Source organism: Carassius gibelio, chromosome B25 (assembly GCF_023724105.1).
Source record: "Carassius gibelio isolate Cgi1373 ecotype wild population from Czech Republic chromosome B25, carGib1.2-hapl.c, whole genome shotgun sequence".
NCBI classification, from domain to species: domain Eukaryota; kingdom Metazoa; phylum Chordata; class Actinopteri; order Cypriniformes; family Cyprinidae; genus Carassius; species Carassius gibelio.
In genome coordinates, this window is record NC_068420.1 from 4,833,475 (window position 1) to 4,846,633 (window position 13,159).

Below are 13,159 nucleotides of genomic sequence, written 5' to 3' on the forward strand. Positions count from 1 at the left end.
CGAGTGAAAGAACAGAACAGAATCACACGTTCCAGTGAGAGAAATATGAACTGGCCTCAGAGCTGTTGTGTGAATGTCTGTCACGTCTGTGTGTGTGTGTGTGTGTGTGTGGATGGATTTGTCTGCCTTCAGGCTGTAGACAGCTCCAAGCTGTGTTTAATGATTCCCCTCCGGTATCTCTCCGTCACATCAGGCATGGATGCAGTGAGATCGGAGGCTGGATCTTTCCAGACGTGCATACAGCATGTGGATGGATCACACACGACATTATTTGCTCGAGCTGCACGCTTGTGTTTGTTTTCTTACTTTTCTATGTGGGCTGCAAGCAGAACTCTGGAATCTTCACTCCTCCAGTGAGTGTGTGTGTGTGTGTGTGTGTGTGTGTGTGTGTGTGCTGGGATGTTCGTGTGTTCCCTCTCAAAACACCAGCAGGCTGACAGAGCAGCTGTTTGATATTCTGTCACTCGGCTTCAGAGCCACAGCTTCTGTGTGATTGAATGAATGAATGCACTAGAGGAACATGGGTAGCAAACTAGCCAACACAGTGCTAGCTTGCAAAGGCGCTCTGAAAGATTTATTGCACAATGCTGAAATGTAATACTTCGAGCTACAGGTTTGAACAACTACCAACTTAAGTTTAGTAGTACTAGTGCTAGTTTAAGTAAATGAAGCGCTGTTAGAGTTTGTGTGTTTGTGTGTGTTGAGTTTGTCAGTGTGTTTATGATGGTCTCATCTGTGCAGACGGAGTATTAGTGTTTGTCTAGTCTGAATGCATGTTTGCATATGTGAACTGAGCGCGTTTCTCTCTGACAGGTTCAGTAAAGTGTTTACACACGGTGGCTCCGTCTACCATCAGCACATTGTTGTGTCCTTATTTGCCCAGCTTGAGTCCTGATGCAGTCACACATCTCCACTGAAGGAGAACCGTTCGAGTGTTGTGTCTTCAGGCCTGTTGCGTCGGCGCTCTGGGATTTTGTGTGGCGCTAAAAGCAGTGTGTGTTTGTGTGTGTGTGTGTGTGTGTGTGTGTGGGAGTCGAGTCGTAGGCTCGGGCTAATTTACAGACCTGTCAGCAGACCTCTCTCTCTCACACACACACGCACACACACACACTACTCTAGTGCTTCTGGACCACACCAAGTCCTACATCAGCCCGGACACCTAAATAGCCCAGGAGAGCATTAGGATGTCAGAGACGCTCTGGGCTCTCATACATTCAGCTGTTAGAGAGAGTGCCGTCTGAATTATAAAGCTCTTCCACAAACTTCAGGAACATCTTTGAACTTCTGCAGAAATAACTATCTTCTCTGTGTTTGTGTTTGTGTGTAAGGATCCTCAGTGGTGTTTAAGGTCTGGTTATTTGTGCTTCATCTTTTGATGAAGTTTCACAGCAATTAATTGCACAAAGAGTTGTATTTTTCCTTTTTAGATGAAAAAATATTAAATATTTAGTGCACTCTTGTGCTAAATTTGATTTAATGTTTGTCTTCTACATACATTACTTACCTTTGTCATGTTCACAACGCATTCCAATTATTATGATTTTTTTAGGTGTGTGTGTGTGTGTGCGTGTGTGTGTGCGTCTGTGTGTGTGTGTGTGTGTGTATGTGTGTGTGTGCGTGCGTGCGTGCTCTTGTATCATATCAGGACTCAACTCTGTATAATGACATGGGTATGACACAGGTATTACAAGGAGAGGGTGACTTATGAGGACATAACCCATGTCCCCATTTTTCAAAACGCTTATAAATCATACAGAATGAGTTTTTTTGAGAAAGTAAAAATGCACAAAGTTTCCTGTGAGGGTTAGGGTTTGGTGTGGGGTTGGTGAAGGCCGATAGAATATACAGTTTGTACAGTATAAAAACCATTACACCTATGTATGTGTGTGTGTGTGTGTGTGTGTGTGTGTCTGATCACTCAAGAGTCAAGGGTCATTTAGTGTATATATCTTTTAAAACTGTTCTTCTATTCCTTATTTGAGATGAATGTTAATTTGTGGCAGGCTTTGAATAAACTCTATTTAAATGAGCAAGTTGGTGAGTTAAACTGGAATTCGAAGTCAAATCTGTTTCTCTCCATTGAAATGAGCCTCTTCAGTTAATTAGTATGCATTAATCAGTGTATTAATAAAATGAGTGGAATATGTTGGCGAACAAACCCTCCGCCGTGCTCTTCAAACATGCTTAATGGCTGCTCGTCTCCCGAGTTTATTTGCTAATTGGTTTGACGACACCATTAGTGTTATTTACTTAATTTCTCCAGAGTTAGCAAAGCATCTCATCTCCGTCTGTAGCTCCTCGGGGGTTGGCTATTTGAATTGTTCTCACTTAATTTCTTCATTGTGTCAGTGTTGAGATGAACTGAGCTTTACTGATCTGTTCGTTCTGGCAGGACTTCCTCGGTTCCTCAGTCAGCCGGAGGGTGTGTCGGTGCGCTCGGGCGGCTCTGAGATGCTGAGCTGCGAGGTGACCGAAGAGCTCGTCCCGTTCACCCGCTGGGAGAGAGACGGTCAGCCCGTGGAGCTGGACACCAGGGTCATACAGCTGCCCAGTGGAGCTCTGGTCATCAGCAACGCCTCCCAGAGCGACGCCGGTCTCTACCACTGCACCATCGACGGCCTGGGACCACCCAAAACCACAGAGGACGCAGAACTACAGGTGTCTGCAGGTACACACAGGGAACAATGTTATTCTGACAGGTTAAAAATAAGTGATATATATATATATATATATATATCTCCATTTACGTCAAATTCTTACATGTGATCAATGCATTAAGTTAGAATAATAAGACACTGTATGGTTGTTACTTTTCAAATTAAATCAATATCAACAAACTCCATTGGTTCAAATGCATAAATAATGTTATTAGATTAATGTTTGACTTTTTTTGCTTACTTTTTTGATATACAAATATGAAATGTTCATTGTGTGTTGCTCGCAGATGCACGACTGTACTGCTGTGGCTTTGTTTAGAACTAGTTTTGTTTTTAGCGAAATGGAGCGAAAATGATCCACAATGTGTCTTAAATGCAAGTCATTTAATATTGTTAATTTAACTAAAGTTGTATAAAATCAATATCACATTTGGAAACCAGCAGAATCTCTCCTGGTCGTGTGATGTTGCATATACTATATAGAATATTTATATATTTTTTTCTACTGCAGTGTGTTTGTTGATGTTTGTTTCTTTGTGTGTGCTGTGAGCTGACGCGACCTCAATACTGTCGATATATTATCTGTTATTAGTCACCGTTTACACTGAAAGTAATAAAAGTAAAAATAAAGTAAAAATTGATAGCCTGAATGCACTGTAAGTCGCTTTGGATAAAAGTGTCTGCTAAATGCATAAATGTAATATAATATATATATACTATATACACACACAGTGGCAAAAAATATTAGAACAGTGGTATTTTCACCTTCTAAAAAATGGGTTTAAGTCAGTTTTTCAGGGAGCTTTGCATGTAGCTGTCTAGAAGCATCTCGGAAACTTTATAAAATGAAGTAGAATAAAAATAAATAAATTTGATTTTTTTAAATTATGAATTTTTTCAAATGTTCATGAGACGATACAGTTTGTTTATAAAAATTAAATACATTTATACACACTTATTATAACATTTTAATGTTAATTAATTTGTTATTATAGTATTATAAATATATTATCATTATTATTTTATTATTACTATAAATTAAATACATTATCATAAGTAAAATAATAATTGTATTATTATTATTATTATTGTAAGTTTTATTCATTGAATTGTGAGTTTACTGATAAGATCATATATGGTCACATTTGTGCTATTTTTGTGTGTTTTTGCAGATTCTGGTGTTGAAGAAAAGCTGGAGACTCTCCAGGGCCCGGTTTCTGTGGTGAAGGTTATCGGGGAGAGCGTGTTATTACCGTGCGTCATGAAGGGATTCCCCGTGCCCGTGATTCGCTGGACGTTTAACGACCGGCCGGTTGACGAGAGGTGAGTGTATCAGAACCCGAACCCTTGAGAAAGAAACACCAATAAATCACGTTTGCACAGAGACCCATACGTTATCAAAATTGGCAGGATGCAAGAAATTTGTTCAGGTATGAGATCAGAGCACGTCGGTGGTTTGGCAGACTAAAGCAAACTCGTAACGAATCAGCGCACACAGAAAGAATCCATTCAGTTGCTCTTAATCGTGCCATCGACTATTCAACGTCTGTCCAAATTCCTCAGCGTAAAATATCCGCATTATCCGGCGGAGGTAATTACTGACGCCTGGATATCATCACCACGTGACCATTGTGTCGTTTGGCATAGTTGAATGATGCTCTTATCTGGAGCGTGGCTTCGTCTGAAGTCACACTCACCATTTACACGGAGTAAATTGCCTTACATAGTTTACCTGATAGCCGCTGTCCTCTCTCCCGCCCGGTTTTCCTGAGGAGGGTTGGCTGTTGTCATGCGGTGGACATGAATAATGTAGAAAGGCCTGGATTGTCACGGCATGTAAATGTGCTGTCAGGGCCACAGAGTGCTGTCATTCATTATTACTCTCTCTATTCACCCTGATGGGATTTCAGCCGAGGGTTTATGGTGTTTGCATTGTGGACGTGCAGAAGCGATTACATGCGTTTTATTGCTGCTTTGTCTCTTTTGATTTCCTAACCCTCTGCGTATGATCCCTTTACACACTAGGGTTGTATTACTGCATTTACTGATCTACAGTCTGCATCCAAACACATTCAAGGTCAGCAGCCAGCATCTAGTGGATTAGATTAATAAATCACTACTGTTACTATCGATCATATTAAGATTAAGAGTTAACCACTTACCCTGAGTAAATGACATACATTTTTATTAGCTTTTTTTTTTTTGCATATTTACATTTTATTTCATTTTTTACTTCGTGCTTTTGTTTTCGTAAATATTTATTTTTACTTTTCATTTATTTGTGTTTCAGTTCAGGTAATTTTATAATTTGCACTTAGTACAAGGCAACATTTATAAAGTATAATATTTTTATTTAAAGTTTAAGTTTGCACCACTTTCCTTTGTGCACATTAATTGGTTGTTTTATTTAATTTGTTTATTTATTTATATTGTATTATATCTGTATATATGATATGGTTTAAAATGTAGCAGAACATTTTTTATTTATAAGAAATACACCAGAAATGTATATATACACCCCTTTCTTTTGTGCTTATGCATATATTTATAATTTGGCATAGTTTAAGGTAAAAGTAACAAGAAGACTACATCTGTGAGTCAGATCAGAGGATTGTGTAGGTGGTGTATTTAGGAAGCCTGTTTTCTGACAGTCGCTGTCCTAATAAGATTGGGGATAAAGCTCCATCCCTGCTGCGGCTCATGCAAAATTAATGATGTTTTTCTTTCTTTTATACATTTTATTGTGAAACACAATTTAGGAATTATAGACGGAAAGTGCTTTAAGAAAGGAAATCCTGTTTCTTTTGTAAATGGTAAAAATACATGTAAATATATGTTTGTATATATTAAGTATATAAAAATACATATAGTTTTTTATTTTTAATTACAATTCTAATATATTACCTGAATATTAACATATATTTTAGTAGTTTAATTAATCTAATTAATCATTAATCTAGTTATGTAGCCTTTAGGTATAACAGAATATTTAACATTTATAAGAAAAATATTAGAAATGTATATATTCGCCCCATATATATATATATATATATATATATATGTATGTGTATGTATAATATTATTATTATTATATACAATTTATTACATTATTCCCAATTTATATATATATATATATATATACATACAACACAATTTATTTTTTTGTTTTTTTGTTTTTGCACAAAAATAATAATACAAAAAGATCCTGTATGAAACGAGATGAAAATATTTTTGCAGCATCATTTAAGGTTCATATGGTGATCATGCCGTTTTAAATGCTGTGTATGAAGTGTTTGGACCAGAGTTGCAGTCTTGACAGAATTGAATTGGGATTGGTTGAGCTTCTGTTGTAATGCTTCGATCCCACCCACCGTAATTTGAAACGACGCGTTCCATAAAGATTGAATTGATCGTATTAAAAAGAGCTGAGCAGACTAATCATGACCTGTTTAAGCCGCTAACTCGCGTGCGTCTCTCACGGCTTCCTCCGATGAGGTTTGTTGTCAGTTCACGCTGGCGATTGAAAGCGGCTAAATGTCTAATTGCGGTTCTTTGCCGGTTGTCTGTGCAGGACTGATGATTGCTGACAGACTCCATTTACAGCGTAATTGCTTCTCTCATGGTCTTCGGGCGATGTAATGTATTCCTGATGCTGGATACATTCTAATAATGTCATATTACCCACAATGCCCAGTCCCTCAGAGGGGTAGACAGAGTCCATCACGGCTCACACAACATCTGTAGTCTGTGTGTGTGTCTGTGTGTGTGTGTGTGTGTGTGTGTGTGTGTGTGATAGTGATACAAATCCTCCATTCAAAGTTTCATTTTTCCCTGTTGAGTTTGAGTCTTTACTCTGGTAAAAGCCCCTCTGTGAGTGAAGACAGACAGGAGACTGTGACTGAAATGATTTTAAATGAAACTTCACATAAAAATAGATGTTTCTATTATGTTTCAAACTTTTGAAGGACTAATATAGGATTTTTAAAGGCTCTTAAAGTTGCATTTTGAACTATTAAAATATGAGAAAACGATAATCCCTCACACTATCAACTTGCAAAACAATTAAAGAAATACTTTAATAGCAACGTTTCGATCGTATGATACAAGGTTGATGCCTGATGAAGATCATACGATCGAAACGTTGCTATTAAAGTATTTATTTTATTGTTTTGCAAGTTGATAGTGTGCGGGATTATCTTGTTTTCTCATATTTTGACTATATAAGTCTTTTTTCCTACGCACGTATCTATGACCTGCAGGCATGCGACGCTAATTGATCATAAATTATTAAAATAAAACATTTCTAAATGTTTAAGTCCATATTGAATATGTATGAAAAATATTGCGTATTTAATTGTGCATGCTTATTTCTTGTGTATTTTTTTTTCTTTTCATTTAATATGCCTTTCCCATCATCTAAAGCGCACTTAAAGGTAGTCTTTAAAATAAAAAACAAATTCAATAACACTGTTAAATGTAATGTTTACCAAATCTCAAATATATATGCAAGTAGAAATATGTAAGCGTAAAATGAAATAAATGTTGCTATTTATTTATTAATTCCTCTAGAATTTATTTCGTGCTTTTAATTTACTTTTTTTATTTAAAAATGCTTTTTTTTTTTTTTTACCTTGTTAAGTACATTTTAAAAATGTTTAGAGGTCACTATGAATGTTGACTGCAATGGAATTGTGTGTAAAATCTTATAAATAAATAGCACCATACTGGTTTAGAATTACATTAGTGGAGATTTGTCATTGCGTGAATTAAGCTTTTCAGGTAGTACTATGCCAAGAATGAAGACCGAAAGCTTAAACCGTACAAATCTCATATTCTTAGAGGCCTTAGATTTCAGCAGGAGAAGCGGTGCTGAATAAGTCACATTCTTCGCCCTCTCCATTGTTTGTTTCTCTGGCATGTTGTTGTAAGTCTAATCTGAAGATTGTGGAATGGCTTGCAGGAACTGAATAAACAAATTCACCTCCTTATCAGCTCAGCCGCTCATTTATTACTGGCCAGGCATAAACACTGGTTTAGAGGGATTTCTGATAAATGCTTTCTAATGTGAGACCGGTTTCTCCATGTTGGGAATCATGTAAAGAGTGTCCGATATGAACAGATGGGCTCAGATACACAGCTGTAATTGTCTTATCTCACGTTTGAATCTCATGGATTAGAGCCGGAATGCTGTTTAGAGCTTTACAGAAGGCCAGCGGATCACGGAGGAATTCTTGGGAAGAATGCGAATGGCTTGCTTCACTGACAAGAGCACCTTTTGTCCTCACTGATGTGGATGAACCGGCCGGAGACGGAGCAGTTTTGTGTATTACAGATGGGACGTATTTGTTGATGACCTCTTCTCAACACAGACATCAGCCTGGAGCATTTGCAAGGTGAAGATGGTAATATAAGTGTAATGTAAATCCAGTCAGGTGTTGCTCACAAACAGGCGCCAATGCTGGATGGATGGGCGTCAATTTTCAGCAAGCACTTCCTCTTTGTGCAGTACACTGATTTATGTTTTTGGTAATATCATGCATTCTACTTCGAAATCTCGCCCTCATGTTTCTGTTTATGACGTACAACGTCCTGGAATTGTTTGCATGTGCTTTAAACATTTATAGTAAGTTTATTACGTTTTTAATGGTTGGTCAGATTTAGCAAACAACAGTAAATTTAAACTGGCCTTTGAATGGAAGAATTCTGGGAAATGGAGGATAATAAATCCTAACATAAGGATCCTTCTGAAGTGTGTTAATGGTTATCCAGATGCTCTCAAAGATAACGTTTAAGAGAAGAACACTTGAGTGTATCTTTTTTTTTTTTCCTGTATCCACCAGGGTTTCAAAAGTTATAGTTTTAAAGATTTAATATGAGTTTTAAATAAATCAGATGTTATCCAGTTTGTGGTTTTGTTTGGGACAATTATCACCAAATTAATTGTTCATGGGTTGAATTTTGTGCTAATTTAAAGGACTTTTTTTTTTACCCGATCTCTTTCCCATAAATTTGCAGAACGGTAACATTTCAATGTTATTTTTAATTTAATAGATTAAATTAGATTTAATTGTTATAAGTTCTCTTTTTAATGTAATTTCTGTTAAAGTTTTAGAAATTGTTATTTTTATCTTACCATTTTCTTATATCTATATAGCTTTGTAAAAAAAAAATTCAACTAAACATTTTCAGCTGAAAATTTAAATGTTGTTTTGGAAACTAAGTGAGAAAAAATAATTTATTTGAAATGTTATAGTTTTTTTTATTTAAAGTAACTCTTTTTTGTTTTTCTTTGGTTTTGAGTGAATAAACAATGTCTTAAGTGCAAAAAAAAATATTTTAAAATCTACAAAGGAACATAATGTCTGAACTATTCCTTTAAAAACTAACTTTTTACCCATCATGCTCTGTTACCCTCCTCCAGTCTGGTGCATTAATGCTCTGCTAAAAGACAATTAACAAGGCTCTTTGTACTATATAGACTCATCTTCTTTTTAATTTCTTTTTTAATTATCCGGCCACCGCCGCCTCAGGTCTCTCAGGGGCTCCCGTCGCAGCGTCATCTGACTTCTGTCATCTCATGCGTTTAACGAATCTCTCATTGGGTTTGGGGACCTGGTTTCTCTGAGCGGCGCCTGCTGTCTCATCACTGACTAACAGTGACTGGGAGATGCTAAATATAGCTGCGCTGGAGTGACGCTCCTGTGATCCTATGGGAACGCAAGCTCTGAAACATTCATGTTCATTGATTCTTATGAAGGAATTCGTTTTTGATGTTCTCACAGTGTTGGAAGAAAACATTGTATGAATCGATTGTTCTTTTAATATTACATTTTTTAAGCTGGTAACAAAGTTCTCAAAAAGTTAGTTTAAAAGCACGTCCGTAATAGAAAGCTAACGGTGTGAGCTTTTTTATGGTAAAAGTTACATGATTTTTAAAATGACATAATTGTCTTGTAACAACTTTTAGTTAGTTATTCTGAAATGGCTTCCATTAATTTGCATGCTAAAGTCTAGAATAAACAATAGTTTATAATGAATAATAATGTTCTTAGATTAAGTTGTTCATAAAAATGACTTGTTTTCAGTGTTCTCTATAATGTCTAATAATGTTAAAACATTCTAATAATGTCTAATAATGTTCAAACATTCTAATAATGTCTAATAATGTTCAAACATTCTAATAATGTCTAATAATGTTAAAACATTCTAATAATGTCTAATAATGTTCAAAACATTCTAATAATGTCTAATAATGTTCAAACATTCTAATAATGTCTAATAATGTTCAAAACATTCTAATAATGTCTAATAATGTTCAAACATTCCAATAATGTCTAATAATGTTCAAACATTCTAATAATGTCTAATAATGTTCAAACATTCTAATAATGTCTAATAATGTTCAAACATTCTAATAATGTTCAAACATTCAAAAAATTTCTAATAATGTTCAAACATTCTGATAATGTCTAATAATGTTCAAACATTCTGATAATGTCTAATAATGTTCAAACATTCAAATAATGTCTAATAATGTTCAAACATTCTAATAATGTTCAAACATTCAAAAAATTTCTAATAATGTTCAAACATTCTGATAATGTCTAATAATGTTCAAACATTCTGATAATGTCTAATAATGTTCAAACATTCAAATAATGTCTAATAATGTTCAAACATTCTAATAATGTTCAAACATTCAAAAAATTTCTAATAATGTTCAAACATTCTGATAATGTCTAATAATGTTCAAACATTCTGATAATGTTTAATAATGTTCAAACATTCTAATAATGTTTAATAATGTTCAAACATTCTAATAATGTCTAATAATGTTCAAACATTCTAATAATGTTCAAACATTCAAATAATGTCTAATAATGTTCAAACATTCAAATAATGTCTAATAATGTTCAAACATTCTAATAATGTTCAAACATTCAAAAAATTTCTAATAATGTTCAAACATTCTGATAATGTTTAATAATGTTCAAACATTCTAATAATGTTTAATAATGTTCAAACATTCTAATAATGTTTAATAATGTTCAAACATTCTAATAATATCTAATAATGTTCAAATATTCTAATAATGTCTAATAATGTTCAAACATTCTAAAACTTTCTAATAATGTCTAATAATGTTCATTCAGAAAATGTCTAATAATGTTCAAACATTCTAATAATGTTCAAACATTCTAATAATGTCTAATAATGTTCAAACATTCTAAAACTTTCTAATAATGTCTAATAATGTTCATTCAGAAAATGTCTAATAATGTTCATTCAGAAAATGTCTAATAATGTTCAAACATTCTAATAATGTTCAAACATTCTAATAATGTCTAATAATGTTCAAACATTCTAAAACTTTCTAATAATGTCTAATAATGTTCATTCAGAAAATGTCTAATAATGTTCAAACATTCTAATAATGTTCAAACATTCTAATAATGTCTAATAATTTTCAAACATTCTAATAATGTTTAACAATCTCTAATAATGTTCAAACATTCTAATAATGTCTAATAATGTTCAAACATTCTAATAATGTATAATAATGTTCAAACATTCTAATAATGTCTAATAATGTTCAAACATTCAAAAAATTTCTAATAATGTTCAAACATTCTAATAATGTCTAATAATGTTCAAACATTCTAATAATGTCTAATAATGTTCAAACATTCTAATAATGTCTAATAATTTTCAAACATTCTAATAATGTTTAATGTCTAATAATTTCCAAACATTCTAATAATGTTTAATAATGTCTAATAATGTTCAAACATTCTGATAATGTCTAATAATGTTCAAACATTCTAATAATGTCTAATAATTTTCAAACATTCTAATAATGTTTAATAATGTCTAATAATGTTCAAACATTCTGATAATGTCTAATAATGTTCAAACATTCTAATAATGTCTAATAATTTTCAAACATTCTAATAATGTTTAATAATGTCTAATAATGTTCAAACATTCTAATAATGTCTAATAATGTTCAAACATTCTAATAATGTCTAATAATGTTCAAACATTCTGATAATTTTAATAATTTTCAAACATTCAAATAATGTCTAATAATGTTCAAACATTCTAATAATGTCTAATAATGTTTAAACATTCTAATAATGTCAAATAATGTTCAAACATTCTAATAATGTCTAATAATGTTCAAACATTCTAATAATGTCTAATAATGTTCAAACATTCTGATAATGTTTAATAATGTTCAAACATTCTAATAATGTCTAATAATGTTCAAACATTCTAATAATGTCTAATAATGTTCAAACATTCTAATAATGTCTAATAATGTTCAAATATTCTAATAATGTATAAACCCAGATTTTAAACTCAAGTAGAGTGAAATTGTGAAAATCTGTTAATACAAACATTAGTTCTGAAATGGTCAAATTCTTGTCAATTTCTAACAATATAAAATATTGTAATTTTTACACAAAATGTTTGTATTTATGCAATAATTTACAATTGGGGTTGGTAAGATTGAATTTAGAAAGGTGCATTTATTTGATCAAAATACTGTGAAAACAGTAATATTGTAAAATTTTCTATGTGGATATAAAGTCAAATTTAATTTATTACTGTGATGCACAGCTGGATTCTCACCATCATTACTCAGAAATCATTCTAATATGCTGATTTGCTGCTCAAGAAACATGTATTATTATTACAAATAGATGTGCTACTTCATGTTTTTGTGGGAACCTTGATGCATTTTACATTTCAGGATTTTTTGATTAATAGAAAGTTTAAAAGAACAGCGTTTATTTGAAATAGAACACACAAAACAGATTTACTGCCACTTTTGTATACGTTTCTTTTTATAATGGCACCAACATTTGAATGGTAATGCATGATATTTAAAATTGCTACATTCATGTCTCAGTTTCTACAAGAACTCACATCAAGTTGACACCAGAATTCGCTCAGCCTTTGTCATTGCCACTGTGAGCTGCAGTTTGACACTTGGGTGTGTTGGAAGACACTTGTTGACGCGTGAGCAGGTGAATGTGGGAAGCTATCGTTCCAGGCCGGTTTACTCTCCGTTCTTAGTCAAACTCAGTAATTGGTGATATCTTTTCTTTCCCCTATAGCAGTGCATTTGTAATAAAGTGACGTGAGGTTTGGAGGTCTGACTGTGTTCAGCGGGACCCTGTCGACTCTTTATCCTTCCTCTTTGCTTTCTCTACTCTGTTGTGTGTGACTATTGATTATTCTTTCTTTCCATTCTCAGCTCATCTTAGATTAACTCTCTCTCTATCTTCCTGCCTCCGAATCATCGGGGAGGAACCGGGAACAGTGTTTGTTTTTCTCGAGAAACCTCAAGCGAAACACTCGGGGGAAGTTGCTTTCAGTGCATTCAAGCCATAAAGGAAAAGCTGCAGGAAATTAAATCCATACTGTATCCTGTTTTCGATTCCATCTCGATCCGGTATTACAGTGGTGTGCTTGAGGTGGCTGGTTTTAACACA

The 13,159-nt window shown here is 33.7% G+C and overlaps 1 protein-coding gene across 12 annotated transcripts in view; it reads left to right on the top strand.

Moving 5' to 3' along the window:
• The window catches only part of LOC128014104 (neogenin), a 124,502-nt gene that overhangs the window by 61,373 nt on the left and 49,970 nt on the right, over positions 1-13,159 (top strand). For all 12 annotated transcript variants that reach the window (XM_052597368.1, XM_052597367.1, XM_052597363.1 and 9 more), the window contains 2 exons: positions 2,393-2,668; positions 3,830-3,980. In XM_052597368.1, the coding sequence (XP_052453328.1) occupies positions 2,393-2,668; positions 3,830-3,980 (427 nt within the window). The remainder of the gene's footprint in view (positions 1-2,392; positions 2,669-3,829; positions 3,981-13,159) is intronic.